Source organism: Galeopterus variegatus, unplaced genomic scaffold (genome assembly GCF_000696425.1).
Source record: "Galeopterus variegatus unplaced genomic scaffold, G_variegatus-3.0.2 Scaffold841, whole genome shotgun sequence".
In the NCBI taxonomy this organism is placed as follows: Eukaryota; Metazoa; Chordata; class Mammalia; order Dermoptera; family Cynocephalidae; genus Galeopterus; species Galeopterus variegatus.
In genome coordinates, this window is record NW_007726952.1 from 188,545 (window position 1) to 203,706 (window position 15,162).

Sequence of the window (15,162 nt, forward strand, 5' to 3'; positions counted from 1 at the left end):
CACAGTAACCATTCCGTAATCATTTAGCAATGTGCCCTAGATGTTTCTGTCCTGTCCTTGCTCTTCCCACTTCTTTATACATGCAGGAAGACTTGGAATGTCTCAGGAAAGAGATTCCTTAATTAACTTGTTCTTCTTCGTAGTGTGTTTTTGTCTGACATCTAATGTAAATCTGTTCTATCACAATATGCCTGTTTCCCCTAAAAAGGGAAAACAGTCATACATGGGGGACCTTGAGCCAAATACTCAGCATCACAAATGGAGGACACTCACAAAAGAAGGGGATTTCTTCATGGAGTTTCTTTTTTCACTGGCATTAATTATTTTAAGTTGCTTGAAACCAGAATTCCTCCTTCTAGAATAAAACATAGTAGTAATGGCCAGAAAAATGGGGCTTTGCCTGTGGTAATGCCTGGAGTACATATACATTTGTCTTAAATCCTTTTTAGTTAGCACAGAGAATACTTGTATTTAATTTTCTTTTGATTGGTGTGAGCAACTTAAACAGAAAATCTGTTTTCAGTGGCAGCTTGACAACAATCTCTGGACTATGATTCGCTTAGTTCTTGATTGAGAAACAGGAAATGTTTGTCATTCCAGCTTGTTTTCACCTATTGCATTTTTACATCATGTGTTTCATCTTTCGTGTTTCTTCCCAGTGAAGATAGCACTGGGAAGAAAGTAGGTGCTAATCTTCTAATAAGCCAGTTAACTTTGCTTCCCTCTCTGTGGTAGGAGAGCGCAGTAATCAGTGCCCCTCCGGGTTCTCCTTAGACTCTGTTGGACCCTTTTGTGCTGGTAAGTACAGGAATAATTAAAACATTTTAATTTTTATAAAAATCTCGATCAATAATGGATATCATTTAACGGACATCTGTTGCCCTTCTGCTAGGTATTTAGTCATCTCAACAGTCCTATAAATGTCCTATTTGACAGCTGAGGGAACTGAGATGTAGAGAAATTGAAGAAACTGCCTCAGATCACTCACATCAGGTGGCAGAGCTAGATTTGAATTTCAGTTCGATTACAAAGCCCATGCTCTTTCCATTTAGCCACAATCAACTGTGTCAGGGATAGGGACCAAGTACGGAGGTGGAGTGAGCAGAGAGACAACACGGAACTCTGTCTGGCTGCTTGATTGCCATGGGAGTGAGACAGCAGTAACTCAGCCTCAGTCACCTGACCCTGGAATTGCTCAGTTACAGGTCAGGGCAGGACCGCAGACCTATGACTAATGACTAAACCAATCCTGTCCCATAAGTGAGTCACAGATAAGTAAGCAGCAAGTAATTGGCTTGAAGAGCTCAAATTTGCTTTTCTTTCATTGACAGGCAATGCAGTGTAGACTAAACGTTAAAAAGGTGGTCTTTAGAATGCCCGGGTTCAACACCCAGCTCTGTCAATAATGACCTGTGTGACCTTGGGCAGTTTACTTAACCTCTTTGTTCTTCAGTTTTGTCATGCAAGTGAGGATAGTGATAAAAATACCCGTCTCCTAGGAATGCTATGTGGAATGAATTAAGGCAGGTAAAAAAAGCTATCATCATTGTTGTTTTAGAACATAATCTAAACATCTACGCACTATCAGATATAACTCAGAGACCCCAAATTAATTTTTATTTAGTGATTCCATTTTGTGGCACTTCAAACATTTTCTGTTATATTTGATTCAATTCATTGGTCTCTAGAAGCTACTGTTTTCACTGACCTTAAAACTCCTAGAAAGTAAGGGTTTTACATACTGATTGGGCCTTTTGTTTCTTCTTTCAGATGAAGATGAATGTGCAGCAGGGAATCCCTGCTCCCATACCTGCCACAATGCCATGGGAACGTATTACTGCTCCTGCCCGAAAGGCCTCACCATTGCTGCAGATGGAAGAACCTGCCAAGGTAACCGCAAAGCTAAATCTAATAGACTTAAGCAATGATCAAGGCAATCTTTGATCTAGGAAAAGTGTGGTAGACTCACCCTCTTCTTTCCTACTATCTCTGCCCACACCTTGGCAACAGAGAAAATCTTTTTTGGGCCAAAGAATCAAGAACTATATTCACTTATCTGCACATGCACTGTCTTCATATGGAGCACTCTCAAAGCAGGGATGCCTGCAGTGACTCGCTCAAGATCTCAGAAAGAAGAAGGAACTTTTTAAAAGCCACATAATTTATAAGTGGTCTAATTGATTTGTCAGTCTATGAAAATACTACACCATGCTGCTGTGAGTTTGTCAGCTATTTAACCCACCTAAAATGACTGAACGAAAAATAATTCAGTCCTTCCTGCTCTTTTGTATTTTTTAAGTGTCATTCACTGCTTTATGTTATTCCCATTTCACAGCAGGTTCTTAGGTTGGGTTTTCTTCAACTCACCTCAGTTGAATGATTCACTCTGTTGCAGATATTGATGAGTGTGCTTTGGGTGGACACACCTGCCATGCTGATCAGGACTGTGACAATACTATTGGATCCTATCGCTGTGTGGTCCATTGTGGAACTGGCTTTCGAAGAACCTCTGATGGGCTGAGTTGTCAAGGTATAAAAATGGAGGCTTTTTTCTTTATCTTCATGATACTCAGACTTAAACTCCCTTTGTCCTTTAAACTTTCTCAGGAAGCTCCCAAGGGGGAGGATCCCAATAAAAGGGAGAGAGTGAGGGGATATCAGGTAAGTGGGACTCCAGTCCTTCAGGAGAACTTACACCAGAACTTCATCTTACATATTTCATAAGTCGATCTTCTTGAGAAGATCTTATTTAGATATAATATTCCAGGACTATTTTAAATATTTGTAGCATAGCAGTTTTTAATGACATTTGTCTGTTACCATTTGAGAGAGATCAGACAGCACAATCTAATGGAATCTATTTTAGAAAACTCCATTGCAAAACTCTACCAGAATGTTTATTGCAGGATTATTTTTATAGACTTTACTTTTAGAGCCGTTTTAGGTTCACAGCAAAATTAAGTGGAGGTCATGGAGAGTTCCCGTGGAACTCCTCCCAACCCCCCACGCCCCCACAGAACATCCCCCACCAGAATGGTACGTTTGTTACAATTGACAAACCTACTTGACACATCATTATCATCCAGAGTCCATTGCATTAGGGTTCATTCTTGATGTTTATTCTTTGGATTTGCACAAATTTATAATGACATGTATCCACCATTATAATACCATACAAAATAGTTTTATTGCCCTAAAAATCTTCTGTGCTCTGTGTATTTATCCCTCCCTCCTCCCAGCCCCTGGAAAACACTGGTCTTTTTACTGTCTTTATGGTTTTATCTTTTCCAGGATGTCATATAGTTGGAATCTTACAATATGTAGCTTTTCAAACTGACTTTTTTTCACTTAGTAATTTGCCTTTAAGATTCATCCATGTCTTTTCATGGCTTGATAGCACATTTCTTCTTAAAACTGAAGAAGATTCCATTGTCTGAATGTACCACAGTTTATCCGTTCACCTACTGAAGGACATCTTGGTTGCTTCCAAGTTTTGGCAATTATGAATAAAGCTTCTGTCAGGATTTCTCAAAGAGGCAAAGATGGTGGATCTGAAACCGAACATCTGTTAATAGTAGAAAGAATAAATGAGATATAGTACATTTATGCCAGGAACCATTGTGCAGCCATGAGAAAACCAAGATGTAAGAAAGTACGTGTAACTTTTGTAGAAAAGAGTATGTGACTGAAAAATAAACAATAACCAAAGAAGAAGGAAATGGATTTATATAGTTAGTTAGAGATGTATATGTGTATGTAGAAGAGGAATGTTGTTATTCATACTAGATTGTTAATGTCACTTGCCTTTGGTGGGCAAGGAGGGTAAAAAGGGGCAAGGGAGGCCAAGCAAATGAGGAAGAGGAAGAAAAAAACTGCACTAAGAAAAACCTTTTGAAAGTATATGATCACATTTGTACATTTATGTAAATTAACACATTGTGGATTTTGAGAGGTTAAATTAAAAGATCTCAAAGGGAAAACAAGTACAAAATAAGAGATGTTGGCAATCGCAAGTTCTGGAATGTAAGGTAAAGACACGAAGAGCCTACGTACAGTCATGGTTCTCTTGAAGGGTTTGGAATAGCAGACAGAAGGTACTGAACACAGATAAGGAGAAATGCTGGAGTTGCTGCAATCAGACACAAGGTGATAAAGACCTACATCAAGCTAATAGCAGCAAGAATGGGCAAGAGAGGTATATTGCAAAATACCCGAGTGCTTTTTCTGTCTCTATCTTCAGCCTCCCAGTCTGTCAGCAACATTCCAAGGCTGAGACTTCCTAAAAACAGGAGTGGGAGCCATATGATATTACTTAGAGGAGCGTTTCATCAACATAGTTTTGAATCATTAGCAAAATGTCTACTTTTAAGGAGTGTTGAAGAGAGATACCTTTCCAGCAGTTAATCCTATCAGTTATTTAGCAGATCATCTGAGAGCAAATGTACTGGATTAGTTTTAGAGAAGATTGTAAATATGATAATGATCAAGATTGTTAAAATATTAAACACTTGGGATAATTTAACTCAGGTGTCCTAACAGCATATAACGAAAGTTTTGTTTTATTTAACAGATATTAATGAATGTCAAGAATCCAGCCCCTGCCACCAGCGCTGTTTCAATGCCATAGGAAGTTTCCACTGTGGGTGTGAACCTGGGTATCAACTCAAAGGCAGAAAATGCATGGGTAAAAAAAATGCCTTTGAATTCAAAGCAATGATGTCTGTGTAGATTTTTAATGCTGTTTGATCTAAATGCATATGCTGTGTCCTGGGACTGATTTATATATGGGACACCAACTATGCATCATGTATGTAATCCATGCAAAACCAGAAGGAGTCATATGCCGTGTTTTATGGGTTTCATTTTCTAATTACGTAACCATTTTTTAAAACATTTTTACTATTCACTGAATTTTTTCAATAAAGTATAATATATATATATATATACATACATATAGGTATGTACTCATATGTACACATGTATACATACAAAGTTTATATAATATATATATTTTTTATTTTTCTAGGAGAAGGAAATGGTTGGTATAGCCATCAGCTCTGTGCAGCAATATTTTGTTTTTGGTTTTGGTTTTTATCATTCTGTTTTAAAGGAAAGTATATTACATACCTTGTTAGATTTAAACTCTTTAACCTTACACAATGATTATATGGAGAACATGTATATTACTTTATAATATCCTTAAAATCCAAAAGTATGGTTTCCCTGGAAAAGTGAAAGAAATCATTTTCTCAACCTGCACTACCTTTGTTCTTTTATCAAGATGTGAACGAGTGTAGACAGAATGTATGCAGACCAGATCAGCACTGTAAGAACACCCGTGGTGGCTATAAGTGCATTGATCTTTGTCCAAATGGAATGACCAAGGCGGAAAATGGAACCTGCGTTGGTGAGTGTCTGGTTATTTCAGTGACTGAGATCTGTTTACCATCAACAAGTCAAGTAAGGCATCCATTTTAAAAACTAATGTTTAGAGCGAATGTAAGCTAACAAGGAACTCTTTCTTTTTTCATCAGTGCTCTCAGTTTCTACTGTGCTTGAGCTCGGGTCCTAGGATCATGGCTATACCAGGAAATGGAAGCTCACCACAGAGACTTGTGATCATTTTGGGCCCCCATCAATGACATACTTGATTTACATAGTTTAATATTTACATGAATTAATATTATCTCACATCATTTCTAAAATGAAATTTAGCATATATGTTTAGAATTTCATAGGGGGGTTAAGAAAAATATATATTTGGAGAGATTTATTAAAATTTCAAAATATCATTATTTTAGAACTAAGTATTCTCTAAATGTCAAATCAACGACCAGACAATAAAATGTTATATTTCGCCCAAAGTTTATTTTCTGCATGTCTGTTCTGTATCAGCCTACTGAGTTAGCAAATGCCAAATCAATGACCGGACAATAAAGTAAATTATATTTCTCCCTAAGTTTGTTTTTTGTTTGCCTGTTCTGCTGTACCAACCTACCTGAGTTAGCAGAGCTAGAAACTGCAGGATTTACAAAAATAAAACAGATAGTATTTTTGTTCTCATGTACAGTCTACTGGATTAAATTGCTCTACTGCACTCCCTCCACCAAAAGAAAAAAAAAACTATAATACAAGGTAGAATGAAAAACCATGTACAGTCTACTGGATTAAATTGCTCTACTGCACTCCCTCCACCAAAAGAAAAAAAAAAAAAAACTATAATACAAGGTAGAATGAAAAACCATAAAAGAGGTACAAATAAAATTGTACAAGAGTACCCAAGAGTGATTGTAAATAGGAAAAATCCTCAAAGCTGTCATGAAAGTGATCACATTTAAATATAGGCTTGAGTGGTATGTTAATAGGTGGAATGGTAAAATAGAATAGCAAGAAATCCCTGTAAAAGGGGGAAAGAGCTGGACTTAGGGATAAACTGTTAAAATTCATCTTTCCTTCTTGACAGCTGTCTGACCTTGAACAAGTCTTGCAATCACACTGAAATCAGATTAAGTTTCTCATTGTAAAAATCGCAAAGTTTTTCTAAAAAATCCATTCTGAATTTTTATTAATAAAGTTACAATATGTCTTGGATTTGTTTCAAAATGGTATTATAGAAATGAGGGATATAGATATAAATGAAGGAACATTGACTACTTGTTGACACCTGTTGAGGTACACGATGTTTACAATATATTTTTAAAGAATTGCGATGCGGAGTTGGACAATCAAATTTCAAAGACTCTTTTTAGCTCTAACACTATGATATAGATAAATATTTGTAACTCTTAAGAGTAGCAGTCAACTCAGAGTATCATGTATAGTTACATGCAACTATAAATATTTTTTGGAATATTCACTCTGTAATTATGTATAAGATTAATTAGACATGAGATGAGCTGAAAGATCAGAAGATTGTTTAAGAAGCTACAGCAAAAATCTAGCTAAGTGAGAATGGAAATGTGGAGCTAGATGGCTTTGATGGAAGGAAGTAGAATTACCCAATCTTGGCATTTGAGGGAACAAGTTAAAGATGACTCTGACACTAGCAGGCTGGTTGACTGAGAAAACAGAAGTGCTGTTATCATAAATAAGGGAGTAAGGATAAAACACCAGGGGCGTGCTGGGTTTGAAGTACTGGTAAAACGTGGTGGGAGAGATGTCCAGGTAGTAGCCGGAATTGTTGGACTGTAGATCATATGCAATGTAGCGCTATCGCTCCAAATCCACACAAATACTAATCACCAGTATAAATAAGATGGCAAGGAGGAGGGAAAACAGAGAAGGAGAAAAAAAAAGCTGAGAATAAAACTCTTTCGATAGAAGGGAACAGGATGAGGAAAAGGAGCCAGTTAATAAGTGGCAGATCTGGGACTTGAAGCCAGGTTCTCTGACTCCAAGTCATCACATCAGTTGGTATGATCACAACCGTATGGTGAGAGATGCAAACTCTGGCAATTGTACTGAATGTTAATTTTAAATAGAATGACTTTGGGTTTTGAAGGAAGAAATGTTGTTATTACTTTTTATTGCCTCCATGTCTGTAGATATTGATGAATGTAAAGATGGGACCCATCAGTGCAGATATAACCAGATATGTGAAAATACAAGAGGCAGCTATCGTTGTGTATGCCCAAGAGGCTATCGGTCTCAAGGAGTTGGAAGACCCTGTATGGGTAAGTTAACAGGAACTCTTGAATGTTAAAGCTGCTAATATAGTAGCCTTACCAACTTGCCTAGTACTGCTCTCTATTCTCAATACTCTCCTGCTACAATTAGAAGGTACGTAAGCTAATTTAAGTAATTCATAGGTTAATTAGGCTGCTTCTTCAGAGACTTCACAGAGTTCAATTTACACTGACATTTCAAGTGATAATGATCATTTACTGAGTGCTTACTTTATGCCACACATGTCAAAGTGAGGTTCTGATATATACACCACACATATCAAAGTGAATTGTCATGACAACTTAATTATCAAGATTATCTCATTGATTATTTGTCTATGCACATGACAAAAATGTTTGCATAGATAGATTTTATTTGAGCATGAAGTATACTTGTATGTAGTATGAAAGTTTGGGTATGAGGGATTAAAATATGAACACACAATTTAAACAAATTGATAATTACTGCTTTATCTACCATGTATTTAACATTTACTATGTGCCATTACCTGTGCTAAAAATATCTCATTCAATTCTCCTAATTGCCTGTTTGCTTCCATCTTAGTTATAATTGAACATAAAGTAAGGCAGATAATAGAAAATATCTGCATGAGGATAGCAACATACTTTTTAAAAAATTGACACATTTATACTCAAGAAACTGATCTATCAAATTGTATTTTTCCTCAGAATATTTAGGTGCAGTCACAAAATTGTGTGGGTTTTTAAATACTAGCTGCTGGGTTTATGCTATGTTTTTAAAATTGGTTACCTTGGTTGTCTACTTAATTATCTACAGCAGATTCTCCCATAAAGACTTAGTTCTGCTTTTATGCAGTCCCTTGCATAGTGCTTTGCACATAGCAAATGTTCAAACCAATGCCATTACTAGAAACTTTTTTTTAAAGAAATGGTTTTTAATAGCAGGAATGTGTAACACATCATTTTAGTCTTCTGTTTAGATATTGTAGCTTATGTATAATTTAAAATCTTGATCAGCCACAGCAGTGACCTATGAGAATGAAACGTGTTTATTTGTTCACTAATTTGACCAGTATTTGAATGTCAGACATGAGCCTAGGGAATAAAACAAGGAAAAAGGTAGGACCATTACCTTCAAGAAATTTAAAATGTTAATTTTAATTTTTGCCTGTTAACAATTTTAAAGCAAAACTTTACTATTTTCATTCTACCTTTTATGTTGTTTTCTTTCATGCCTCTGTGGTAATGGAGTAAGTAATTTGGCTTTGATCCCTGGTTTTCATTCACTTTTCCAGTTTACAGGAAGAGTTGTAAGTACATACTCCATGTGCTGACCTAAAAATAGAAAAAAAAATTTCAATTATATGGGGTTAATAAATTTATATCTTAGTAAGAAATGATTCTGTATCTTATTTCCTTCTTTTTAATCTTTTGGAAAAAATGTGTTTGGCTTGATAATTAATTCAGAAAAGACAAAAGAAAATAAGTCTTTAGTTATGCCAATGTCCCTGCATCTGAAACTTGTAATGGTATGGAAGATCAGACATGCTAGTGATCAGTATTGTAACCAAATGCAAACCAGAGATGTGATTTCATTCTTCTCTCCACCAGCAGAATTAATATCTGCATTAGCTTTTGAACTCTGTTTTCACGACCACATTTTCCTGTATGATCCTTTTTGTTTCTACTGTTAGTGGCTTGACTTGGCACATCATGTCATGCTCATTCCTTCATTAATTCAAAAACTGTTTATTGAGCACCTGATTTGTGCTGGGCAGTGTTCTAGGTTGTGGGATTACAGTGCTGCACAGGACGGACCAGGTCTCTGTCCTCATGGAGCTTACTGTCCATGGGGAGAAGAAACAGGAATCACAAAACAAATCTATGATACAATTTGAGATAATGATAGCACTGTAAGGAAAAATAAGACAGGGGAAGGGGAAGGAGTGTCCCAGGTTAGGCTGGTAGCACTGTGATCCGGGCAGCCTCTCTGAGATACTGAACAAAATGAAGAAGCAGGTTCTGGGAAGGTCTGAGCAAGTGTATTCCAGGCTGAGGGGACAGACAGGGCAAAGTCCCTCAGAGACGAATGTGCTGGCCATTAATCAAGGAGCAACCAAAGGGCCAGTGCTGTTGGCGTGGGGGAGGCAGAGAATTAAGAGGGTAAAGAGACTGTGATAGGCTGGCTGGGTAGCTCAGTTGGTTAGAGCACAACCTTCTAACACCAAGGTATGGGGTTCGAGTCTCCATACCGGCCAGCCACCAAAAAGAGGAAAAAAAAAAACCAGTCCATGATAAAGAGTTTAGATTTTCTTCTAAATGCTCCAACATGAATATCAAATAAAAATTGTACATGTGAAGCAATGTTTAGGGAGAGTCACACAATCTTTCCATGTATTTGTAACTGGATGACTAAAGCTTTCCCAAAAGCCCACTACCGTTGAGAAATTACTATATTCTTGGCTTTGGAAGGTAACAGAATGTCTTCAGTTTGTTTCTCAGATTGATTCTTTATTCCTGTGTTTTGTGTGTGTATGTGTGTATGTTTTTTTTTCTCTTTTTTATGTATCATGGCACTCGAACAGACATTAATGAATGTGAACAAGTGCCTAGACCTTGTGCACATCAGTGTTCCAACACCCCCGGCAGCTTCAAGTGTAGCTGTCCACCAGGACAACATGTATTAGGGGACGGGAAATCTTGCGCTGGATTGGAGAGGCTGCCACATTATGGCACTCAGTACAGTAGCTATAACCTTGCACGGTTCTCCCCTGTGAGAAACAACTATCAACCTCAACAGCATTACAGACAGTACTCACATCTCTACAGCTCCTACTCAGAGTATAGAAACAGCAGGACATCTCTCTCCAGGACTAGAAGGACTATTAGGAAAACTTGCCCTGAAGGCTCTGAGGCAAGCCATGACACATGTGTAGGTAAATGTCAGCCGTGTTACATTTCCTTTCTGCGGGCCCACTTACTGGTTGGAGTCTAAGGGTGTGTACAGCACCCATGATTGTTGTAGTGCAGTCGACTACATCTGATTGCAAGTCTGGGAGGACTCAAAGTTTCAAGACATTTATTCTGGCACTAAAATCTATTACAAACTTTATTCACGTAAATGATGTATTTACATGTGTGCATTCTAATAATTTATTATGTTATATTGCTTCTCTTTTTGATCACCTCTGAAAGTGTTATTAAATTTAATGCTACATAGAAATAAATTTCAGTGGCATCCAGAATATGGTTGTTTTAAAAGAGGATATATATATATAATGTAATACCATCAGATTATGACTACATCTGGCTGATGCAAAAGGAGGGGGTTAGAAGTGAAAGTTTCAGCTACTTAGGCGTCTGCTTATTCTATGGGACAATGAACATCCCATTGACTATTACCCCAGATTCCCTATGGGATTTCTCACTTCGATTATTTTGTATGTATGTATGTCACTGAAAACATCACGTTGAGCCAGGGCAAAATTTTAACTTGCTTCCATCGCTCTAAAATATGTGCTTTCAATATCTTTATCTAAACTCATAAGTCTGTAATTTCATTTGTTTGCAAAAATGAAGTGCAATTTCCAACTTAAGAATTGAATCTTGTTTTCAGTTGTTGCAAACATTACCATCTGTCATTCATTTAACTCAGTTTTCTGTGAGTATCCACAGTTTGCATGTCATTGAGCTGGGCACCAAAGATAGTTAGCAAATAGGAATTAGCCCCACTATTTGTTGGATGGAAGAAAGGAAGGGAGGAAGGTTGTAGGAAGGGAAGGAAGAAAGAAATGCTGTTTAAATTCAAAGACCACTATACCAACCTCATTTTCTTACCTTTCTCTCAAGTGTTCTACCCTTTGCTGGTTCTCTTCTAAATATGCTTTCCATTAAACATTTATTTTAAATATTTAAAACATTTCTTCTCCCTCTCACTTCAATTTTTGTCACTTCGTTTTCTACCCTTCTCCAAGCCCTGTGCCTGAATCATTATCTTCTCAGACGTGCTTGTTGGTCAACCTTCGCTGGACCCAGCGTCTCATATCACCTCTATGCAGTTGGACCTTCAGTCTCTCTGGATACCCAAACTTTACCTTTTGTTCTTTAGGTTCATATTTTTCCAGAACTTTTATGTCCAGATATCCTGATGTACCCGAAGGTTAATATGATGGATATGGAACCTCTCCCTTGTGATCAGCTTCCCAGAACTGTGGACAGTGTTCGTTTCTTCTGTTCCCTGCGCATCAAACATTAATGCATTCATTAACAGCCCTCTTCATTTTGTCCCATGTGGTCAAATACTTCTTAATTACTAAATCTGTGGATCCCACTTTTCTTGCTAGTACATTGAATACCACTCTCAACCTGCTCCAGGCCATTACAAGTACTGCTAATTTTTCATGCCCACAATTGTGACCTGAATCTTTATTAATGAAAATTTTTCACTATTTTATTTACAGAATTAACATCTGACATTTTTGTCCTTCAAACTTTCTTCCGAATAGTCATTCTCACTGGAGGGTTAGCATATCCTATAACCTTCCCATTCTCAGCCTTCATTTTAGAAAAGCTCTTTTCTTCTATTCTTTGTTTACTCTCTTGCCCAAAAATCTTTGTGTATACTATGACAAATGAATTAAACCACACACTTCCACACTGTACACCATCTAGTGATTTCTCCTAAATTATCTAAAGGTCCAAGTCACTTTAAGAAAGTTTCACTGATCAATAACCCAATTCTCTATGTCTTTATCACTGTCTATGACTACAGTTTTGTCATAGTAGAGACTTATGTTTGTTGTTTTTCTGTTTATATTACACCAATATCATGTTACCAAAATGATCTTCCTTAAACGTCATCCACTCTGAGGCAGCTACTGTTTCAGAGTGAGGATCGATCTTGGAGAATCTAAACTTTCATAACTACTCAATTACTGGGCATTTAAGTTTATTTGGTGGCTTAGATATTTCTTAAAATATGGTAGATACTGTACAGTACAGGGACTAATAAAGAAATTTACACTAAGATTGTAGACAGCTTTGGAATTATGTAACAAGCAACTTGCAATAGACAACAAATGCCTTTAATTAACTATCTAAGATGGACAAATTACAAAAGATTCAGATTAACGCTATGGAATCTTGTTAGACTTGGGCTAAAATTTAGCTTTTGAGGAAATCGACACTCAAGCTCAACAGGAAGAATAAACATTGCATTGCTTCTGAATGCAGAATTCACACTTGGACCACTTTAAAATTCATACTTTGGGAAGTTACATGTTAACTATTTGGAGTTCAACATCATTTGAATTTCTGTTGTTATTTTAGTTTAAAACAGATTTTAAAGGAAAAAAGTAAAAATAACACACAAGTTATGGAATGAATACTTTTATTAACTAAAATGATGCAAAAAACATAAACAAATATTTAATGCATGTTTATCATTAACAGATTTTGAATCAATGCAATTATATTTTCAGCATACGTAAAATGTGCAAAATTAACAGATCCTTTTGCTCTAAGTCATCTCCCAGTTTTCACTTTGTCTTCTCTTTATTTCTGTCCTACACACTCCTGCTCCCATTTCATGTCGTATTCTCTTATTCTTCTACTGGTTGGTGTACACTCAGGGACTATGAGCAAATTTCAATATTAGTCAAAGCAAAACACAACTGGGACAAGAAATCTTAGGTTTCCCAAATCACATCCCTTATCCTGAAAACAAACATCAGTTAATTTTGAACTATCATCTATTCTAACTCTCCTTTTTATTGCTATTTTCTTGGCTTTTTTAAAAAATAATAGCAGATAGCCCCTTATAAAATGCTTTCCCATGTATTACTGTACATGAACCTTCCAACAAATCTGCAAAGTAGGGCAGATAGTCTCTAAGTCCCCTTTTGGCAGAAGAATCTACTAAGATGATAAGTTAAATGGCCTGCCAAAGGTAACACAACAACTATATATATGTACTTGCCATTAGTACTTTTAACTCTATGAAAAATTTGATGAATTTGTATCACAGAAATATCAACATTTCCATCTGATGATAACTGCATGTGGGAAAGCTGCACATGGGCGTTCAGGGGAGAAGTTGCAGGGCGAAAGAGAGAGAAGCTAAACTTTAAATAAAATAAAAACTAATATTCCTTTTTCCAATTAATCTCAGTAGAAACTTTATCTTTCAGGTAAATTCTACCATTTTGTAAAGAGTTTAGTACTTGAGTGGTTTAGGATCTTACACAAATCTATTTCCTCTGCCATTTCAGTCTTATTTAACTAATACAAAAATTGACCAGTTGGGGGCTTCAGCTTATGCATGCTTATGCACAGAAGAAATGCTCATATTTTGTGATATATAGTATATTATACTATATTTAATATTTCTTATGTCATTAAAAACAAATCCTGATATAAAACAGCTCTGAGCATTTTTAAATACATGAATGTAAAATCACCAAGAAGTTTTCCTATTGTATATCAACAATTTGTTTGTAGCTGGCTCGGTCACAGTTTCTGCCTTTGTTTTGTGTAAGGATACACTCTGCTTTTTTTCTGAACAGATATTAATGAATGTGAAAATAGAGACATCTGCCAGCATGAGTGTAAAAACACCTTTGGAAGCTATCAGTGTATCTGCCCACCTGGCTATCAACTCATGCTCAATGGAAAGACATGCCAAGGTGAGGAAATGCTGCGATGTTTATTGCTGCAACTTGACTTTAAACCAACATAGGAGAGTGTGAGAATTTTTTTAAAAAATAATTATTCTCCTAGATGCTTCCTCTCGTTTCCCATTCCCATTGGTCAGACTTATGTTTAAATGTTGCTTTTGCAAGTAGGAAAAGCAATGAAACAAAGGAAAGTAGTTGGGAAACATTTTTGATATGGTCTTACTAGAAGGAATAAAAATACCTAAGCCAGTTCATATTACAAATGTTTAAATAGACTTCTTCAATCATTTTTTCACAATTCAGCTAAGATAAAAGAGGAAATGAGAAGAGTACTCTGTAAATTTACTTTAGTGTTAGGCATTATTTTATTTTATTTTTTTATTTATTTTTATTTTACTTCTCCAAATTTCATGCCCCTTTACCCACTCCTTTCCACCCCCTCCCGCTCCCACATTGTATCTGTTCACTTGACTTAAATAGATCAAGCAATTTATGTGGATGACATAGATATGCCCCCCCACCCTTTATTTGTTTATTTATTTATTTTTAGCTCCCACAAATAAGTGAGAACATGTGGTATTTCTCTTTCTGTGCCTGACTTGTTTCACTTAATATAATTTTCTCTAAGTCCATCCATGTTGTGAAGGGTAGTGTTTCATTCTTTTTTATAGCAGAGTAGTATTCCATTGTGTAGATATACTGCGGTTTCTTTATCCACTCAACAGATGATGGACGTTTGGGCTGGTTCCAACTCTTGGCTATTGTAGATAGAGCTGCAATAAACATTGGAGTACAGGTATCCCTTCGGCATGATGATTTCCATTCCTCTGGGTATATTCCCA

At 36.4% G+C, this 15,162-nt stretch overlaps 1 protein-coding gene across 1 annotated transcript in view; it reads left to right on the plus strand.

Annotated features, from left to right (window-relative positions):
• Window positions 1–15,162, plus strand: part of HMCN1 (hemicentin 1) — a gene marked incomplete at its 5' end in the record, with an annotated part of 218,465 nt that overhangs the window by 186,296 nt on the left and 17,007 nt on the right. The window contains 8 exons of the mRNA XM_008572836.1: window positions 736–798; window positions 1,771–1,890; window positions 2,396–2,530; window positions 4,571–4,684; window positions 5,282–5,407; window positions 7,545–7,673; window positions 10,232–10,582; window positions 14,210–14,329. Of these exons, the coding sequence (XP_008571058.1) occupies window positions 736–798; window positions 1,771–1,890; window positions 2,396–2,530; window positions 4,571–4,684; window positions 5,282–5,407; window positions 7,545–7,673; window positions 10,232–10,582; window positions 14,210–14,329 (1,158 nt within the window). The remainder of the gene's footprint in view (window positions 1–735; window positions 799–1,770; window positions 1,891–2,395; window positions 2,531–4,570; window positions 4,685–5,281; window positions 5,408–7,544; window positions 7,674–10,231; window positions 10,583–14,209; window positions 14,330–15,162) is intronic.